Raw genomic sequence first — 20,858 nt, forward strand, 5'->3', positions numbered from 1 at the left:
TAATCTCACACGAACTATGCTTATCAAGAAAATGTACTCAGTGCAGTAGACGTTTCTCTAAAGTCGGCACAGGACATGTTTACCAATGGACTGCAGTCACGCTTCCTCCTGGGAACTAAGCACACAAATTGCTTTAGTTTTGAAAGTGACCTTCACGTCTTTCCAGGGGCAGATCTTAAGTGTTTCAGGTGTGTTTGTCTCGCTGTATTTCTATTTTAGTGAGCTTGCTCCAAGGATTCTTCTTGCAATGCCTTTCTGGTTTATCCACATTGCTCTGAGTAAACTGTAGAGGGGCAGTAATGTTCTTTTTGGAGAGCAGCGGCTTCATCTATGCAACTCAAAACACCTGAATCCCCAGTACTACTGCTACTACTACTGCTACTACAGCATGTCACTGTGCAGAATGTTGTACCAGAGCAAATATCATCTACCCAAGAAACAAAGTACTGGTATGTGCTCATTTCTGAATCAGTGATATAATCTCCCAAAAAAAGAAAGTTAACAGAAAAGTAGCTGACATTCAGCTGAGCGTTCTAGCTCAGATCATATCTCTGGGTCTGTCTGAAAAACTCAAACCTAAACGAGCAGAGGAGCTACATTCTACTCATTCAAAATATCCCCAGGTGAAAACCAAAGAAAGAACATCAGTCAAACTCCTCAGTGGGAAGAGAAAACACAGAATGAGCAGCCGCACAAACCGACATGACTGGGACACGTCCCACGTTGTCCTGAGAAGATGGAAAGAGTTGAAATTATTTCCCATCAACATTTAATATTGTCAGAATTCATTATTGCTCCATGTAAATACGAAGATCTGTTAGTTACCAATGACCAATGAAAGAAAAGTGTTTTTGTTTCTGTCTCAGCTTGATCATGGCAGAGATATAAAAGTGAACGCTAATAAGATTTAAAAAATTCATTTCTGAAGCTGCTCCATTAGGAGGAATGACCCCAAATTCCTCATGGCGATGTGCAGGGCTCATGAACCAGAAACATTTAGTTTGAGTTAGTGTGTCAGTGTGTAACTGAAGCCACGTGCTCACATACTTCAGCCACACACAGTAAATACATTTAAATAAGTAGAATAGTTTTGTGTAATCTGTTTCATTGGTTTCTAGTTATTGGTACATTCTAGATAATATTCATGGGGAAAGAGATCAAATTCTTACAGGTTCATAAACTTTAAGGCGTCACTGCATTATATGATCAATGTCACTATCACATCATATTTAATATCACATAATGTGATAAAGTGTTAATTATGATCAAAAGTTATGTCTTGTTGCATTAATGGTTTTGAAATCAGTGCACATTTACATAAGAACATTAACATGATGACACACGATAAGAAAATACAACTTACTCCGAAAACAAATGCTGCATTTGCAGTTCTAGTTTAAAGAATGCTTAGTCCATTAGTCTTTTCACTTGCTGCTTGTGATCGTCATCTGCCTACATTTGAGCAAAGATCTGAGCAGTTTTAGAAATGAACATACGGAGTCTGAGAATGTGTTGGTTTTATTTAGTGTTTAAAACAATATGACAACAGCTGTATCTTAGTTCATATTCATAAATCAGCTTCCAGATCAACAAAGCACAAATCACATGGTTTACTGGTAGTTTAATGTGACTTAATAACCTGCGTCATCGTAGTGATCATCAAGCAACGGAGCTCTTGAAGTCACCATAGGATTAGCTGCTACAACACACAGTGAGCCAGTGGAGCTAGTTACCAGTTAGGTAACTCTGAAAGGGGTTAGGGGTCCAGTCAGCATGAGGTCAGAGTTAAACACCACACACAAGGCTTCATCCGAGGCTTGTTTCAGAAGATTAAGTATCAAACACATCTATATAAGCTGTGAAGCTCTGGCTACAAAGGAACCATAGGAACTCATCAGCAGGAAGGCACCTGAGTCGTCACTGGTACAAACATTGAAAAAGAAACTCAGCTTTGCACAGATGAACAGTGAACCTGCAGCACGGCTGTATTTATACCAGCAGTTTCACTGATGTTCATCCTGACTCTAACCCTTCTCTTCTCCACAGAGTCACTGTGTCCTGTGCTCATACGAAAAGGTAGAAATGTTCACAGTTCACATTGTGGGTGCCCAGTCTAAGTTCTTTAAAGGATAATTCTGCTTAATTGTAACTTTAGAGTTATATATGGTCATCATTACTATTAGCTACAGTAACTCCATACTGACTGAGAACTGTACACACAGTAAATCACAACTACAACCGAGTCAGATGCATCAAGAACATGAACCTAGTGTGTCATAATCTACCCCTGTGCAGGGAAACTGAGTGAATGCACAAATGAGGCTCGTTTAGGGAATGCTACACTTACAGTTCACTGTATACAGGCCCTGTCTACCTCTGCTGGGGCTGCTGTTCACATAGCACTTTAAAAGCCCCACTTCCTCACAAGTCTTCATGCCCCTGAGGAAATTATTAGAATCATTTGCTGCAATAGTGATCTAGGTGTCAGAGCCTGGACACCAGCACTGCACAAATTCTACCTTCATATAAAAATCAGCTCCACATGAGTGATGTGACTGAACAACAGTAGGCAGACTGGGTCCAGATTGAAGCAGGAATTAAGCTTTCAAACAGTGGCGGTCTGGTAGAAATGGCATCATATCTTTTTGGTTTGTTGTCCACGTAAGAAGTTTTAATCTGCTGGTTTGTCTCCAGCTGACCGCTTATGTTTCTTGACCCACCTTTTGTGAGTTCTCATAAACTGACTTGTTACGTCTCCGTAACATTAAGTGTTCACTAACTTCTCTTCTAGTCCCAGAGCTGTGATAACATCTCGTGAAACGAGCTGCTGATGTCTCACTTAAGACTAAAACTGCAAACACTCAAAGCTCATAACTAATGGTAGAAACACCAAACCTGGGGAATTTAGCAGCAAACATAATTAAATAGAAAAATAAAAAATAAATCATGGAATTAGCACTTTAATTGCATTAAAAAATAGATATGTATTTATATATAAATGATCGTAAAAAAATTGCTGTGGTGAAATATCAGCACATGATTTCTGTTTCAATATATAAATAACGAGGACTTCAACAAACAGTTCCAGCTGATGCTGAGACTGTTCAGAGCTTTGTTAGAATTTCAATGAATGAATGTAATGTTTTAAAATCTGATCAGTGAAAATATCTGTAGATACATTAGCCTGAGTTCATGAAAAATAAGAGACATTTTAAGCCATCTGATACATTTGTGATCCATTAAATCTGTCCAAGTTTCATTTTCATGCACTATCAAACGCGCCTCCTTCGTCCATCAATCTATCTTTCAGTGCTGAAGTAATTAAAGCACTTTTGTAGAATTGTAATATATTAAGTTCTTTTCTAATAGATCATCTGCACAGGCTTTAAAATCCCTCATAACTGACAAAGTAACAGGAAAGTTATCTCATTTACTCCTGCAGGCTCTGTGTGTAAGATTTAGAGGCATCTAGTGGTGATGCTGAGGATGCAGAGAACCACTTCAAGGTGACAGTGTTTGTCCTTTCTGGACTACTGCAGAAACACGCTGATGCAACATGGCCGCTCCTTATGCAGCTATAAACTGCTCATTCTAAGCACGTGGCATTCAGAGAGAACTTTCATCATCCTTGGTAACTTCTAGTCCTCTGGTCACTTTGAGTTTTACCTCTGACAAAACTTTTTCAAACTGTTTAATTAATTATATATTGAAACCCCTTCACACAGTGTCATTCATTCTCTTCTTAATTACCACCAACAGTCACATTTTGCCTTTTTGTTGAAAACTTTAGGTATAACTTATATATTTTTGTTATATGTGTGTTTGATGTATATACAGTGTGTGTGTGTCTATGGTGTGGTGTGTGTCATAGGGACATACTGTAGGTGTTCATGTGTATATAGTCAGCTCTTCGTGATCCTTTTTATTCACTAGTTCAATGTCTTTGTATTCATCTACATTCCTACAATAAGCAGAGCTCACGTACGTCCCTGCTTGTGAGTTTACAGCTTGCATTCTCCAGCAAGGATGCTCTGGTAGATACAGTCAGTTAGAGGAATGTAGCTCTTCTGCTGGTAGTCCAGGACGTAGAGAGGGTCAGAGATGGTCGAGGGGTTGAAGCCACTCTGCACCAGCTGGAACTTCTGCTGCTTGAAGGTGCTCGTCATTTCCATCACCTCCTGAGAGGAAAGCACAACGTTGCCACAGATCAGGTTAATATCAGTAATATAAAACAAGTATGTGGACTCTAGAGGTGATTGACTTAAGTGTGCATGCTCTACTGCTGAGCACACACTGCAGTGCAGCTGAATCATTAGTTGATTATTGCGACTTCACACAGTGGAGTAGAAATATTCCTGTGTAAAGGTTTGGGAGCGGCTCACCCTCCTTTCCTGATGACTCAACAGAAGTTGACTGACAGGTTTTACTAAAACCTCCAGCTAATGACCAGCTGGGGTTCACTCTCACTCTAACAGTCCTACAGGTGTGAACATGTTTTCACCTCATCTCTCTCAAACTTTTCATCAAGACCAAATCAACATACAGTAAAATCAAGTAGAACTCAGCCCACGTACCAGGTTTTAACACAAAATCATTGCTTTTCTGTTCCTCTCCAGCAGCCCCGTGTGTGGTAAAGCCTGCAGAGCTCACTACAGTGTCAGAGAGTAACAATGAGGATGACAGTGGGGCTTGCTGAGAATGAACCCACTTATTGCAGGCAGCATGCACCATGCACCATGCTGGGATGGATCGGGCTGGTTACCTGAACTTGTCTCACACAGCTTCAACTTTTCATTTTCTGGCAACAACTGGCAACGAGTGGGAAATGATTAGTATTTGTTTTAATGAGCTAGTCCTTTGGTTCTTTTAGATATGCTTAGATAGATTTGTTTATGTCTAGTTTCTTGTCATCTTAACTCGATTTTCCTTCGAGGATGAAACAGTGTTTCAGATTCAACGGAACGTTTAGAACCAGAGAGCAGTGATGCTGTACTAAACCCTCTTTATATTTAATACAACATTCATCAGAACAAAATAAAGACTCAGTGTGCCATCATTACCTGAATCCTTACGAACAGCGGCCGAGCGTACGCAGGCAGGTCCCTCGTCACATGCTCAAACAGTTTCTTCCCATCAAACGTGAGACCGGCTCTTATGATCATGGCAGCCATTCCTGCTCTGCCCTCGTGCCCTGTGGACAACATGGTTTGGGTACAGACCTCAGTTTCTGCACTCTGTACTGTCTGCTGAACACGTTACAACACAGGTGATTTACACGCTGGGGGCATCTGGACATCCCACCATGGGGGAGGTGGGGCGGGTCAACAACCCAGCAGCTCATCCAACACTGGGGGCGGTGAGTGTCTTAGTCTTGGTTTAAGAACTGTTAGACCCCTTACTCACCAGCTCCATGATTCACTGCAGATGTGCTCATTATCAAGAGCAGAATTAGAAACAGCAGTGACAGACTTTCTGCATGTGGCACATTATCAGAGGCTACACTGGAACATGTACACTGTAGGATTTCAAAGCCTGTGAAAGTTTCTTATTGGAGTTAGAGGAACAAAACAGATTTTAAACATACTGGGTATTTCCACTCCATACACGTTGACTTCTTGGATAAAATCCACCAGCCCGAGAATCTCTGTTACTTCTGTCGTTGCTACATTTTCCCCTTTCCACCTGAAATCAGAAAAAAAAAAACACTGACTTCAATAAAAGTGATTCACAGTGCAGGTTTACCTCATAACATTCGGAACACAAGTGCATAGTTTTGTTGAGTCCTTTCTATTCCAGGTCAACTTGAATCACTTCTATCAGTTTGAAAAACATTTTGACACTCTACATAGTGATGACCAGGTGTGAGAAGGTAACCAGGAACTGGCCAGAGGTATGCACATCTTCATTCCAAGCATATGCACCTTCAGACCAAGACCTTCAGTCCCTCCCTTCATTTAATAATGTGGTCTGTAACTGTCACTGAGCCTCACTGAACAGAAGAATGTCTGTCCTTTCAATTAATCTTTAAACTACCCTCAATTAGAAACACAATTCATTTCCACTGTGTGTTGCACTGAACTGAACACACACAGCCTGGTGATGTAGCCCTGTGTGTTTTGTGGTCCTTTAACCCACCTAGTGGCCACAATGTGCATCATACTTTTGACTGAACTGATCGGAGATACAAGTGCAGTCTTTTAGGTTTCACAATCACCCCCCACAGTTATGTGCAATTATCACCTGCCTGTGCAAAGAGCAGAACACAGAGTGAGCTCTGTATATGTTTAGAGACTGCAGATGTAGTAACTAAGAAAATGGACTAAATGGATATCAATGAAACCAAGTTATGATTCTAAGAACCTACAGTAAATTCTCATGGGAGCCATATTATTTCTCCTCTGTGTTACACACTCCCTGCTTGGATGCTCACATCCTTCCATCCTACATATCCAGTTTGTGTTGCAGGCTTTCTACTACAAATGTGTGGCTGATCACATGGACAGAGGCTGTCCTGGTGTATGGTTTGTGTCTGCAGAAATGATCTGTCAAATGTCTCATCCAACTGTACCTGAAAGTGTCTCCCACTCTGTCTTTAAAGTAGATGAAGCCCTCATGATCCTCAGACATTAGATCGCCCGTGTTAAAGTAAGCGTCTCCTTTCACAAACACGTTTCTCATCAGCTTTTTCTCGGTCAGCTGCTTGCTTCCAGCATAGCCAAAGAAGGGGGTGGTGGCGCTCACCTTGGACAGTAAAAGCCCCGTCTCACCTGAGAAGAAAAACAGGTCAGAGAGTCTCAGACTTCAAATACTCAAATAGAAAAACAAATCCTATAAAAAATGGTAATTTGTGAAAGCAGTTAGGACTTAGACTTACCCCTCTTCACTCGCTGACAGAAGCCATGCTGGTCCTTGACTGGCTCGTCTTTCTCCATGTCATACTTTACCAGATCATACTTGAACAGGAGCTGCACAAAAAGTTACACAATATTCTTAATAATGAGGCAATAATGGAGCCTTTATTAAAGACTTGCATCACACTTGTGCTGTTTCCTGCTATCATAAGTCAACTAATGTGTGAGTAGGAGGCCCAGAATTAAACTACCAGCTACATGGTGACCAGAGAATGGCAGTGAATATACAGTTGTCGTGCAGGTCAGAGGGTGTGTGGTATGTTGCAGCTGAAAAGTCCAGAGAGAGGCTACTAAAGAGTGACTAGCACTCAAATTCAGCTTAGTGCTCTTCTCCCCACAAATACAGTATAAACTAGAAATGTCACATCGTAGTTATTGTACTTCCACTCTGGGGAAAAAGCTATTCCTCAGTTTGCTAGTGCGAGCTTTAAGGGCAGAGAAGCAAAAAGTCTGTGACCTGGGTGGGTGGGGTCTGTGGCAATGTTGCTGGTTTTCTTTTGAAGTCCACCAGCATACACATCTGGAAGTGGCCTTCCCACAATCCTCTGGGCTGTTTTCACAATCATGGACATGTTCTTCCTGTCTTGGGCCGTGCAGCTGGCATTCCACAGTCACACTGAGGAAGAGGATGCTTTTGATGTCTTTGATGTCTTCCTGAGGAGGAAGAGCCTGTGATGAGTCTTCTTCACCAGGTGAGAGGTGTTCAGAGCCCAGCTGAGGTCAGATGTAATGTGGATCCCCAGGAACTTGATGTTCTCCACATTCTCCCCTTCCTCCCCCATATGTGGACTATGTGTACTGTCCTCAGGACTGTCCTGTTGTCCACAGTGACCTCTTTTGTCTTTGTGGTGTTCCAGGGCAGATTGTTGTTTAAACACCACTGGATGAGGTAGTGGGTCTCATCATGGTCCGAGAGGTCCCCTTACAGTGGGGTTACCAGCGAACGTCACGATTTAATTGGAGGCGTGGATAGGGGTGCAGTCATGTGTAAAGAGAGGAGAGCAGGGCTCAGCACGCAGCTCTGCGGCGTGCCTATGTTCAGGACTAAGGTGAATGATGTGTATTCTTTTCGCTTGAGGCCAGTTTGTAAGAAATTCTCCAATCTGTGAAGACAGTGGAGAGTGAAGTGTTGGGATGCTCTACATGAGAGAGGGATAAGTGGACTGCATCTTCTGTGGAACAGTGCCCCCTGTAGGCACACTGCGGGCCCTCTATGTCAGGTGATATCCTTGATGTGTTGTAGGATGAACCTCTTTAAGCACTTCATCATGATTAGAGTGAGTGTGACTGGGTGATAGTTGTTGAAGCAGTGAACATCAGGCTTCTTGGGCACTGTAAAAATGTTGGAAGATTTACAGCAGGTAGCAACCACAGCCAGCTGCAGGGAAAGATTGAAGATGTCCAGACCACAGTTGGTCATAGTTGGTCTATACATGACCTCAGTGTCCGTCCTGAATCCTTGTGTGTGTCTGACATTGACGTTGATCCTCCATAGTGTGGATCTTAGCTGCTGGCACTGTAGGGTAAGACGCTCCTGCTCCAGCACATCTGGCTGGAGCGAGTGGACCCGTTTCTCGCCCCTATGGGTGTCGAAGTGTGTGGAGAAAAAGTTTAGGGTGTCAGGGAGAGGTGGATCATGGCTGCTTTGCTGAATGCCACACTTATGTTAATCCACTTTCACATGCTTCAGGGTTGATAGAAGTGCCCATCTATGCACAGTTACCTTGACCTTAACCTTTGACCAACAAACTCTAACCAGTTTTTGAGTCTAAATGGACCTTTTGTGTCAAATTTGAGGACATTTCCACAAGGTGTTCGTAAAATATTGCATTAACAAGAATGGACGGACATTGTGCGGGATGAAAATTCAAGGAGCGTGGCTTCGTGGCTAAATCATACAGGGTCTGGGGAGATGGCAGACGGGTTATCAGTGTACCACAGATGGTGATGAAGAGCTGGAAGTTAGAGAATTCAGCAGAATCAAGCAGACAAGAACTAGATGAATGCTACAATCTTTTAACTAAACTAGGACGGGTGTCCTTAAAATGATCCTGTTTGATAACTTTACTTAATTGTCTTTTATAAGAGCTTTTGGAGCCAGCAGGGAAGGCAGAGAGACTGATCTAAGAATAGCTGAGGTCAGAGATTAAGCTAAATACATGTAGTCACTCTTTGGTAACTCTGATTAACAGCAGCTCTCCAGCACCATCGAGACAACCACAGGAATGCCACTTCACTGCCCGTCCCCTCTGACAGGCTACAGCTCAGGTTGTAGTCTGCATACCCTGCACCTTGTTATACCCTGCACCTTGTTATACCCTGCACCTTGTTATAATCTGCACCTTGTTATACCCTGGACCTTGTTATACCCTGCACCTTGTTATACCCTGCACCTTGTTATACCCTGCACCTTGTTATACCCTGGACCTTGTTATACCCTGCACCTTGTTATACCCTGCACCTTGTTATACCCTGCACCTTGTTATACCCTGGACCTTGTTATACCCTGCACCCTGAACTGAGCGCACACACACATGCCCTGGACCTTGTTAAACCCGGCACCTTGTTATAACCTGCACCTTCTTATACCCTGGACCTTGTTATACCCTGGACCTTGTTATACCCTGGACCTTGTTATACCCTGGACCTTGTTATACCCTGGACCTTGTTATACCCTGGACCTTGTTATACCCTGGACCTTGTTATACCCTGGACCTTGTTATTCCCTGGACCTTGTTATTCCCTGGACCTTGTTATACCCTGGACCTTGTTATACCCTGGACCTTGTTATTCCCTGGACCTTGTTATTCCCTGGACCTTGTTATACCCTGGACCTTGTTATAACCTGCACCTTGTTATACCCTGGACCTTGTCCTGACTCTCTAGTGATTTCTGCTATGACTAAATTCTAAGTGGTTCAACATGCTCAATCATGGTCGCTCATCAAGCACAGAGGGAGGAGTGCGCTCATATGGGGCTAGATGAGTGCATAAGTTGCAGAGGAGATGATATGACAACAATGTGATGAATGAATCTCTGTGGTCGTTACAAAACAGCAGGATTGATGTGTTCGGCTCCAAACTGATAGGCCAGTGCACAGTACATTTACTCAAGTACTGTATTGCATGAGTAAAGTGCTGATTTCTACTTTACTTGTGGATTTCCATTTTCTGCTACTTCATACTTTTACTCCACTATATTTATTTGATACCTACAGTTACTAGTTACTTTTCAGAATCTGATTAAAATACTGTATAATCATAGGACTTTTTGGTCCCTATGTAAAATTAACAAGCTACCCAGCAACATTTGAAGTTATTCCAATTATAATTATTGGATCAAGACATATGATCATGAATACAATGTAAGGGGTTAAAATTATCCCATTTATTAGTAATTACAATCCAATATTCACAGTCATTCATGTAAAATGAGCGATTCTGTGTTCTGTATTTCTGTTTTTGGTACTACTGTCTAGTGTTTTATGACACTGACACTTTTTACTTGAGTAACATTTTCAGGACTTTACTTTTACTAATACTTTTAATGAAAATCAGACCCCCCCCCCCCCCCCAAACTCCCTCAAAGACTAACTTCACTCAATTTACCACTACATACTGCAAGAATTCATTTTTTCATATCAAATATGTCTTGTTCTCTTCTTATTAATAATAACCTCTTATATATTTGCTATGTTTAGCCATATAACAATGTCTAAAACATATTAGTTTGAAAAGGAAGTGGTGTCTGTGTGTTAGTGTTGTGGAGGGAGGAACATGCAATCGAGGTGCATCCGAAAATGTGCTGTATCCTGGTTTTTGTGCAATGTGTAGTGTGTGTGACCAGAGACTCCCTTTGGTGTCATGGTTACAATGACTACAAATGACTACTTAGCACCTTGAGGTTACCAGGTACTCACCTTGTAGAAGTAGTTGGAGCGGCCCACACTTCCAGTCTTGCCAGTGTGGTTCATGAGACACAGGTTTCCCTCAGTGGAGCCGTACACCTCACACATTTGATGTTTCCAAAGCGACTCTGGAAATCTCGCCAGACGTCCTGCCGCAGCCCGTTCCCAACCCCCATCCTCACCTTGTGAACTTTATCTAACTCTGTCTGATGGAGGGAGAAAGATGAAATGACTTCAGGTGACAACTTCTCATTGATGTGTAAATTCCTGCAGTTCATTAATATGTTTTTTTCATGTCCATTAACCCGACAAACTGGATCATGCAGGAATAGGCAGTTATGTAATGAGCTGTCAAACTGCAGCTGCACAAAAAAAAAACATGTCCCACAAAGAAATGCCACAAATGCAAATTGGTGTGAACACACCAAGAGTAAATCTGTTGCAACAAAAGCAGTCTTTTACCACCCCGCCACACACACACACACACACACACACACACACACACACACACACACACACACACACACACACACACACACACACACACACACAGAGCCAAACACATTCCAATAGTTTCCACTGGACTAGGATAAGACTAAAGACTCAATTATATAATGCGCTGGATCCACAAATAATTTCTAACCAGGTCACTTGCATTAAAGGTTTCAATAGAACGTGAGTGAAGATTTAGTGAGTCTCATGTGAAGTCTGTTCACGAGACACAAGGAGCCCCACACCTGTTAGACAGGTTAAATGTGACTGATGCTGCTGATCGGACTGGTAAAGTCAGTTTCTCTCTCGAAATCATACCTCACAGACACATCCAATGTGTGGTAGCAGTTCTAACTGCTCTGGCTCGAACGTCTACTTCAAGAATGTCAATGAAATCACATGTTGTACTTATGGAGCACATGGAAATTCATCCATGTCTACAGCTCACTCCAGTTACAAGTTACATGTATTACATAACATTTTATGTGTCCACTAGCTGCAGTATCTCCAGAGTCTCCCACGTCTTCTGAGAAACTTTAGCTGAGATTTAATATGAGTTTTAATGTCATAAAGCTTTAACTGGTGGAAACCCCCAGCCAATATTTCCTTTCTACTACCTCAGCCACAGAAGCTTGTAAATCTTTCAAAGCAGCTTTGACTTCTTTGGCTTGGAAATTCTCTTGTTTCCATCCTCTAACTTTTCAACCTTTTAACAACATTTTCGAGGAGTTGCCTGGAGTGATTCCCCTCAGCCATGTGTCTACTGATCACACGCAAGTTTCCTGTTTTGTGTCAATCTTTTACAAGCACGTGCTCACCTTCAGACCTACAGAACCTATAGAAAGCATCTACACACCTACCTGCCTGGCATGGGTTCTACTGTATTTTGCCATATCTGCACATTCATCACTTTGCATAATGACAGTATACAGGCAGCAATTAGTCACCACGTTTGTGTGCTCACATTGATATTGTGGGAGTGGGTGCTTATTTGCCCTACGTGTCCTCATCTTTAATTTGCCAATGAGCGACGAAGGCAGCCGTCCACCCACGCAGCCGAATAACAGAGGGAGGACAGACAAAGAGGACTTTGAGTAGAGCCTCGGGGAGGGACGAGCTCTGCCCTGTGTCCACACCGGGGCACAAGTACTAAAACAAAGAGCCTGCTTATCTGTTGTCCACATTGTTACTTGAATGATTCACAGTGTAGAAGTGAATGTGAAGGACTCTCTCTGACTCTCTCTGACGCCCTAACTGACCACTTGATTTAGTGAAAATTTGGTGATTATCTGGATCTGTTTTCCAAATCTAAAGATTCAGGCTGCAATAGAGTAGAATCAACAATAACTCATCTCCAGTCACACAGAAAGAAATCATTCAAAAAATGAAGCTAGCAAGACAAAGGGCACAGAGGCACAAACCTAAAGTGAAAGTATTATAGAGGATCTGTTTTTGTGTGAGGCCGCCATGTTCTCCAGGGTAAAGACGAGAGGGAACAGCTTGTTTTAATTGTTGAAAAGTCTCACACTAATTCACACACATAATGTAAGATTGGTCTACTACAGGGTTTCAGGGTCTTTCAGGGTTTTCCTGCTGTATAATCCGGGTGCAGCCTAGTTCAAAACAAGTTTGATCCAGTAAAAATATCTGACTGTCTGGTAAAGCCTTTCAGCTGCTTCAGACGACAGAATGCCCTTTAATACAGCTTCCCAGGTAGGTAGGTCATTAACATTTGTCATAGTAGTTTTACATCCGATCAACCAGAAACAAACATTTCAAACACTGAGCATGATTTTATTTTGGTAAGAGGTTATTAACCTGCTGATTGCTGAACTCAGGATTACCTTAGGCTGGTTGCAGAGATATCTGCAGAGTTCACCAATATACTGGAAAATAGTCACATCATGCTTTCGACAGTCAGCCCAGAACATGGAGGCTGAGAACTTCTTCTTTAAGACGCAGGTTGCACCTGTAACAGACAGCAGCATCATTAAAAGGATTATTACAGAATAGATTCTTTATTTTAAATACCTAGCATATGTACTGCATACCATACATTATATAGATTAGTGGTTAATGTTCAATGTACTGCACATCTGAAACAGTCCACATCTCCACATATTGTTTAAATCTCTTACTGTTCAGACAAGATCGCCACACTCACAACACAAAGTCTGAACATATAAGTGTTCAGTTACCAGTGTTACCAGTGGATCCACACCAGGCAGGAAAAGCCTGTTGTCATATAGTGACTCTACGTGCAATGCAGTCACCTGCTTACTATAAACCTGTGTACACACACACAGGTCAGCAACGACAGAGACTTCTACTCTACAACCAAACTTTACTTTTCATGGTGTACTTTTTTTTCAGAAACAGTGATCAATCTTATTTTTATTTATTTCAGTTTCGCACAAGCTCACAAAGTAATTCAGAAAAATCTGCTTGTTGAAATTGGTTACTGTACTGTATGATCACAAGCTTGTATCCTAGTTACCGCATCTGGGTAGTATCAGGTTACGTTTACTCCTTTATATGCACTTAAGTCAATTTTTTTTCACCACAGGTGAAAAAGGGCATTTACTTTTTTCTAAGGGCCATTAACCTTTTAGGACCTTAGCTGCTCTATCTGCATTTCTACCAAAAAGTCTGGTCAGTGGGTAATAGTTCCTGTAGGTGCAGTGACTGTTGGTACGGGACCTGCAGCACTGAAAGTCGCTATTTTTAAGAACAAGCTGCACATGCAAAATGGCTGCCGTGCTTTTGATATATCACTGGGTTAATCTGCTTAATCTGGCCCTGTTATAGACTTTTACCCCAAGGAAGGTTCCTGGACTTTAGTTCCTAGGAAAGAAAAGTACTGGAAATGTTCCAGTGCAAACAGGCCTGTAATACTTATTAGGGTCGTTTAACTGCATCACACTTTTAACTCTTGAGCAGAGAGATCAGCTCAGCAGTTCTCTGTCAGAAGTATCTGAGTGAGAAAAATCACATTGTGACCATTGTTTTTCCAGCTAGAATCTCATACATGTAGAACATGTAGAAAAATCAAGGACAATACACCAGGCAAAGAACCTGTAGCAGTTCTTTGGACTTCAACCCTTTCATACCCATTTCCTGATCTCCCTGGTCAGCAGGGACTCCCTCCACAAACAGAGGTGGAAACATTTGTCTATATACTTGTAGCACAAACAGTGAGAACACAAAGTGCCATACTGATACTCCAAACATAAAGTATCATGTGTAGCATTCTCTTTGGCCCACTGAACTAATCTATTGCAAATAACAAGGACGTGATGTCTGCCAGAGTTATCTGGTGCTAAAGGTTCACACACAGCTTTATGTTTTTTTGCGTGTTTTCCAGGCTCTACGAGGGCATTCTATCTGTCTCCAACAATAAAAAACCGACACTGGCTGTAGCCTGAGTCTAGACTAGCCAGCTACAGTTCGGAGGGACAACATGTTCCTGCTTCTACGCTGGAAATCGCTACATAAGCAGTCACTCTGCAGAACGTGTAGATCCCCTGTAAAATGTCGGCAGCTCTGTAGCCAACTCTCCAAGCTTTTGGCCTTGGTTCCCACCCAGAGACCACTACGGGAAAGTCTCCTTTAGACAGCATCCCAGCTGACTGGAGTCTTGTGTTCTTCATTTAGCTTAATTAAATTCTGTATCTGTCACAAAGTTGCTTTTCTATGTCTCCGTAAGCAAAGCTGATGGTGTGGCCACTTAAGGTGGCTGAGTGTGCTCAGGGTTAAACTGATCCTGTTTCCAAGTATATTAAAGAACCAGAGATCTTCGCGAATTGACGCTAAGACATTTCCTCTTTGTCTAGAATAAGCTTAGTTCTAATGCCATGTTTCCCACTATGACAGTGCTGCTTAGTCAGCAATGTTCTCATAGAAAGTTGAGGCCCACAACAGGTCTAACAGGTGACAAATGACTGAGGCTTAATTAACTCAGCAGACTTCTGAATCCACCTGAATGTGTGCTTCAATAGATATATCTAGAAAAGAACATAAACTATAACTAGCGTAATCACTAATTTGGTTAAATGTGATTTCTACATTAGGAAAGGTTCGGAATCAATGATTTGTTCTTTATTTTACGTGTTACATCAGCTATTGGACAAATGTGTACAAAGTTGAGTACATTTTACTATCTAAACCTGTCAGGTCACTGGCCCCACTGTGTCTGGATGTTGTTCTCAGAGACGGACACTGAACTTTAGCAGCAGTTGGAACTAATACAGAAAATGAAAGAAGGGGGTCATCATCAGGATAGCTGCCTATATAAAACCACTTTATACACTGAGCATTACTTTAGAGTTTGTGCTGAATAACCAAGTCATCTAAACCCGAAGACGAGGCTGCACACAGAAGGTCTATCTGTGAAGGGGAAAACACAGCAACAATGAACAGTGTCCGGTTTCTGCTCTAAAGCCTCTAATTAAGCTGCTAGTCGAAGTGAAACAGCAGGTCCTTAAAGGGGTCACGGAGTTCAGCAGCTTCTCTGTGGACAGTGGACACTGTCATGGCACCTGCTTGCTGAGAGAGCTCTGCTCAATGATCTTCTGCTTGGATGATCTAGATATCTGTGCTGGTACCTTCTTTTTGCACTGAATTGAACCACCACCTAAATGAGTTCAGCCTCAGCCTTCATCATTCTGTGACTGTGATCACCATCTGAAATAATTGAAATGTTTTGTTTTCCCAATAGCAAAGAAGGAGTCGACATTCTGCATCTGCATAATTACACCCTGGCAGGTTTGGATGTTTTTATGAAAACATTTTTTTACAATATTATTATAATTGCAAATATTGTGGCGTGATGGATCTCCGGAGTCATTCTGAGACAGGTGCTTTCCTGTAAATTAAAATTAATTACTATTCATGAATGATAACACCTAATTATAAAGCTCCATTTGCTGCTGCTGTGCTAACACACTTCCTTTTGCCACTAGGTGATCACTACATATTTAATTATGTTGTGGTCATGGACTAAACATCAACAATTCTAATGTTGTTTCAGCAAAGCCCCAGATAACATTCAATTACATGTGAGTGAGACAAATTAATAAATTACTTAGACTAAATCTTTTATTTGTAGGAGCATTTCTTTTACTGGATTAGTGGTGCGTATGAACTGAGAAGTTAGAATATCTGAGTTCCCAGTCAGAAATCTGTAGATGGTTGTAACACCCTCTGAAGTTGAGTAGGACTGACGCAAAGTTAAACTAACCTCACCAAGTGTGTGAAAGCTGGAGTGATATACTGTTATTTGCAGCTCTGTCCTGTTTAGGTCTCATTAATACATTAATACTCGCAGTAGCATCCACCCTCAGCTGTGTCTGTGGACATGATGTTTCTAGACACAAAATACACTATAATGTGTTGTTATAAACTGCCATTGCTAAAAATGGCTAACCTGGCTAGGATTGGTATTTTCATAGAGACTTGACTGGTGTAGTGGAATGTAATCAAATTCTGTGTGATGTCATCCACAGCTCCGACTTCCAAAGTAGATGGGAAAGTGAAATACACAGACATAGGGCTGCTGCAGGGCTCTGAGACTCAACGTTACTCTTTATTACACAGCCTTGGTGTGTAGAGAATCTTCCCTACATCATGTGTTCAACTGTTGACTAAATAGCCAGTGCTGTTTAATTCAAAGTGTGACATCTGAAGAGATGGATAGATAGATAGAGAGATTCTGAGGCCTACCCAGCTCTATGGTTCCTCCTATACCAATCAGGGAAGCAGCACTGTGGTAGAGCGGCAGGGGGATGTACACCACATCATCTTTGGTTCCCCCGAAAGCCCAAAAACCTGCTGACGCCTTCAGACTTTGGAGGTGAGTGATCACTGCAGCCTTAGGGAGCCCTGTAATAATACAGACATTAAAGTGCATTACATGACACTGCAGGAAATACATTTACACAGGGACAATGCGGCTGTGTGGTGCTTCCATGACTACACAACGCAAGCAAAGCTTCACATTGTAACTGTACTGATATTCTAATAAATGTGTGGCTGCTCCTGAGAAGAAGCCCTGAGAGGTTTCTGACTTCAGTAGTGATGTGCATGTGATTGTGACGGTAATGAGCAGTAGTATTAGCAGAAGTCAAAGCATTTCTGTTCTGACAGACAGATGACGTCCAGCAGGAACAAACTTTGAGTGTCTTTCTGCAAAGGCTGATGTCACGGGGAATTCAGTTTATGATGGATTAGAAATGCTATCTATTCACACTCTGACTAACACGTGTCTTGAATTAGTTTTCACATTCAAGCGCGACTCTGACCAGAACTGTAAAAACATCTGTAAAATCATCAGAACATAATAAAATAATAAAACAGTAATGACATTGATTTTACCAAATTCATTTTGTTTTGTGTTATTTTGCAGTCCCAGCTCTTCTTCTGTTTTCACTTTGTGAATGATAAATACAAACTACCTGCCACCTGCTAAAATAGAGAGGAATGTTGTAGTGCCACTTCCTGGTTCAGACAAAGACAAGGTAAGGTGATTAAAGTTACCGCTAGTTCATTGATGTCGGCTCGTTGTGTCAGTATGGGGCCACACAATGAAAAGTTAGAAACATTTTCTCACTCACATGCCAGACAACCAATTTTCACCCTAGTGACCCTCTTCATACAGGCCTGTGTTTCATGCAGTGTTTCTACACAGGCCTTTAGATACATTAGAGTATAGGCCACCCCTGTTTTAGAAACATTCAGAGCCCAAAACACAAAAGACGTTCTGCAAGTAAAATGCAGAAAAACTTGAATAAAATAGAAAAATACCCAAAAAGATTTAAAAGACTCAAAATGACCAATGAATAGTGCACATACTGTATAACCTGGCCTGTGTAGACAGCTGGACTAGAAAATATAAAAGTAGAAGCAGTTTTGGTTTCTAATAAGGTGAAAAATATTTCTAGAAATCAATTTAATTTCCAATTAAATTTGCAATACAAATGTGCAAAAACTGAAGCAGTCTTTTAGAAGTACGCAGATTTACTGAGTGGTGATTTGTCTGATAATTTTTTTGCTCAAAAACTCTCACAGTGCAATGTTGCCTTACATTTCTAACAACAGATTCCGTATGTTCTGTTAATATGAAGTGTCTTGACTTTATGTCACCCCTCAGTGAGCTGTAGAAAACCAACACACTCACCAGTTGTTCCAGAGGTGAAGATGTAGAGGGTGGGGGTTTTGAGGGAGGTGGCGGCACGTAATGCTGCAGGAACAGGCTGGTCAGAGGCCGCATCGATCTTATCCAACAGAGTGTGGACCTGTGTGTGCTCGCTGTGGCTCTTCATGGCCCACACCTGAATGTTGTCCTCCAGCAGGGTGGTTAGAATACCGTCCAGACAGTCCACTAACTCTGGGAGACAGAGACACACAAGTATTTTATGAGACAGGTACTTGGCACTGTCATAAAGCTTTAATAGTGTTCTGTAAACCAATGTGATTTCTGTGTGATGTATATACTGTGACCAACAGGACAGCTTCCTGTGGGCACCACATCTACTCTGATCAGCCCCTGACTGTTCCAGCTATTCCATGAATCCTTCTCCTGTTTCTCTAGGGTTGGGGTGAGGACAGTGTCCCTGACCAACATCATGCTTGTTGAGGTTTAGCAATCATCTGCCGTCCTGTCACATGGCTGCGGCATGGTGAGTCCTATTAGCTGTGCAAACAGGATTCTTGCAGCGAAGCATAGGTGGTATGTAAATATGTTTCAAATCTATTAAACAGTAGTATATTAAACACATTAAACCACGTTACAGCAGGCTTGGATGTTGTCAGAGTCCACATCATTCAGGTCCCTCACTGAAGCTCCACACAATTCATAGCTGTCACATTGCAGTGACGTGGCTGCTGATTCACAGACTGGGGTTCTCTACTGTATATTGGTAGGGGTGTGATGAATAATCACATCTTCAGTGTTCCTATTTAGTACTGATACTAGTACTAATAAAACTGTGTGTAATGCTGCATGTAGCAATATTTGATCAATTGCTGACATTAGTATTGAAACAAGACATTGATTCATTAAGACAAAAGCTAAATCATAGATAAAATGATGATAATGATAATGATAAAAACATGGGAACTAATACCTACATGGAGTCATATTTAACATGACCACATAGTGGTTACTGTTTGACCATTTGAAAAGTCACAAATTTCCACATGTGTTATTATTTGTCAACCAACCATAATAAAGTACTTTATAAGCTGCTAGACATGACTGGTCCAAAACATTCATATAATATAATATTTGAAGTTGGATATGATTAAATCGGCTCTGAAACAAAACTTTAAAAAGCCTATTAAGCATGTTGACATATTTAATAATGTATAATAAAGCATCAACCTTCAAACAGCAGTGGCAGAGTCAGAGCATTTTCATAGAGGTGGCCAGAGACATTACCAGTACCCACACCACCCTCAATGTTTTAAAGCTTTAAATAATCTACATAATCATTCATTCATTTATTTTAAAATGATCTGTGAGTTTAGGTAAATCTTGTGAAGAGCTGCTGAAGCCGTGGCACCATGTATGTTAAGAAAGCCCCCCCAGGCCATCCCCTAGATCCAGCCGTGCTCCAGAGAATGAATCTCTGCTCTAACACTTTAAGAGATTTGTGCAGCAAAGTTGTTTCTGAGACACATGTGAACTAAAATTGAATTCACTTGTGTTTGGGATGCGGTGAGAGCTTTACCTGAACCAACGATGAGAGTTTTGGCTCCGCAGCAGTTGAAGCAGTGCAGCAGGGACTTGGACTTGATGTTGGTGTTGAGGAAAGCCACCGAGCAGCCGACCTTCGCCAAGCCGAACCAAACGCACAGGAAGTCGGGCTCGTTGCTCATGAGCACCGCGACGCAGTCTCCCTTCTTCAGCCGGACTCTGTGGAGGAAAACGTGAGCCAGCCTGTTGCTGCGCCGCTCCACGTCCCGGTAGGTGTGGGTCCTTCCCTCGTAGATGACGAACGGCTTGTCGGGGATGCGTTCCGCCTGCTGGACGAACCTGTCGAGCACCGTGAACACGCTGGAGGTTAGCTTACTCAGCTCCAGCTTCACCCCGTACACGATCACGTTCAGCAGAAACAAGACGTCGGTCCAGAAGTACGGGAAGCAGAGTTTCTGTAAAACACGAGCGGAGAAGAGACCCGCGACCACAGCTGAGAGCCACCCCACAGACAGAGTCATGTCCGCGGCTGAGACAGGGAGAGGACACGGCGGAGAGACGGCTGGAGACGCTGACGGGAGACGAGCGCGCCCTTTACTGCGCACACTACTACATGTCCAGGTGATAAACAGTGGCTGTGTGAGTGATGTAACTCCACACAGGGGACACCGCGGAGGACCGGAAGAAGAGCGACACCGCCTTCAAAATAAAACTGGTTGGTGTGTTATAAGTGAAGAAAAGCTACCAGAATAATTCATTTTAGGACATGAGAGCAGCTCCGAGTGTCGTCATTCGTCTTACAGCATTAGTGTTTGTTACACAACAATAACAATCGAGAACACAATAATACTCA

General features: G+C 42.1%; 1 protein-coding gene across 1 annotated transcript; it reads right to left on the bottom strand.

Annotated features, from left to right (window-relative positions):
• Window positions 1-1,500: 1,500 nt before the first annotated feature.
• Window positions 1,501-20,646, bottom strand: LOC113147943 (long-chain fatty acid transport protein 6-like). Its single transcript, XM_026339293.1, is given in 11 exon segments — window positions 1,501-4,178; window positions 5,061-5,191; window positions 5,585-5,682; window positions 6,569-6,767; window positions 6,875-6,965; window positions 10,831-10,925; window positions 10,928-11,024; window positions 13,155-13,279; window positions 17,032-17,190; window positions 18,485-18,694; window positions 20,040-20,646. Coding segments are annotated over 11 exon segments (1,869 nt in total). The 5' UTR covers window positions 20,527-20,646; the 3' UTR covers window positions 1,501-4,001.
• Between the last annotated feature and the right edge of the window lie 212 nt (window positions 20,647-20,858).

The sequence above is a fragment of the Anabas testudineus genome, chromosome 22, assembly GCF_900324465.2.
Source record: "Anabas testudineus chromosome 22, fAnaTes1.2, whole genome shotgun sequence".
Lineage (NCBI taxonomy): Eukaryota > Metazoa > Chordata > Actinopteri > Anabantiformes > Anabantidae > Anabas > Anabas testudineus.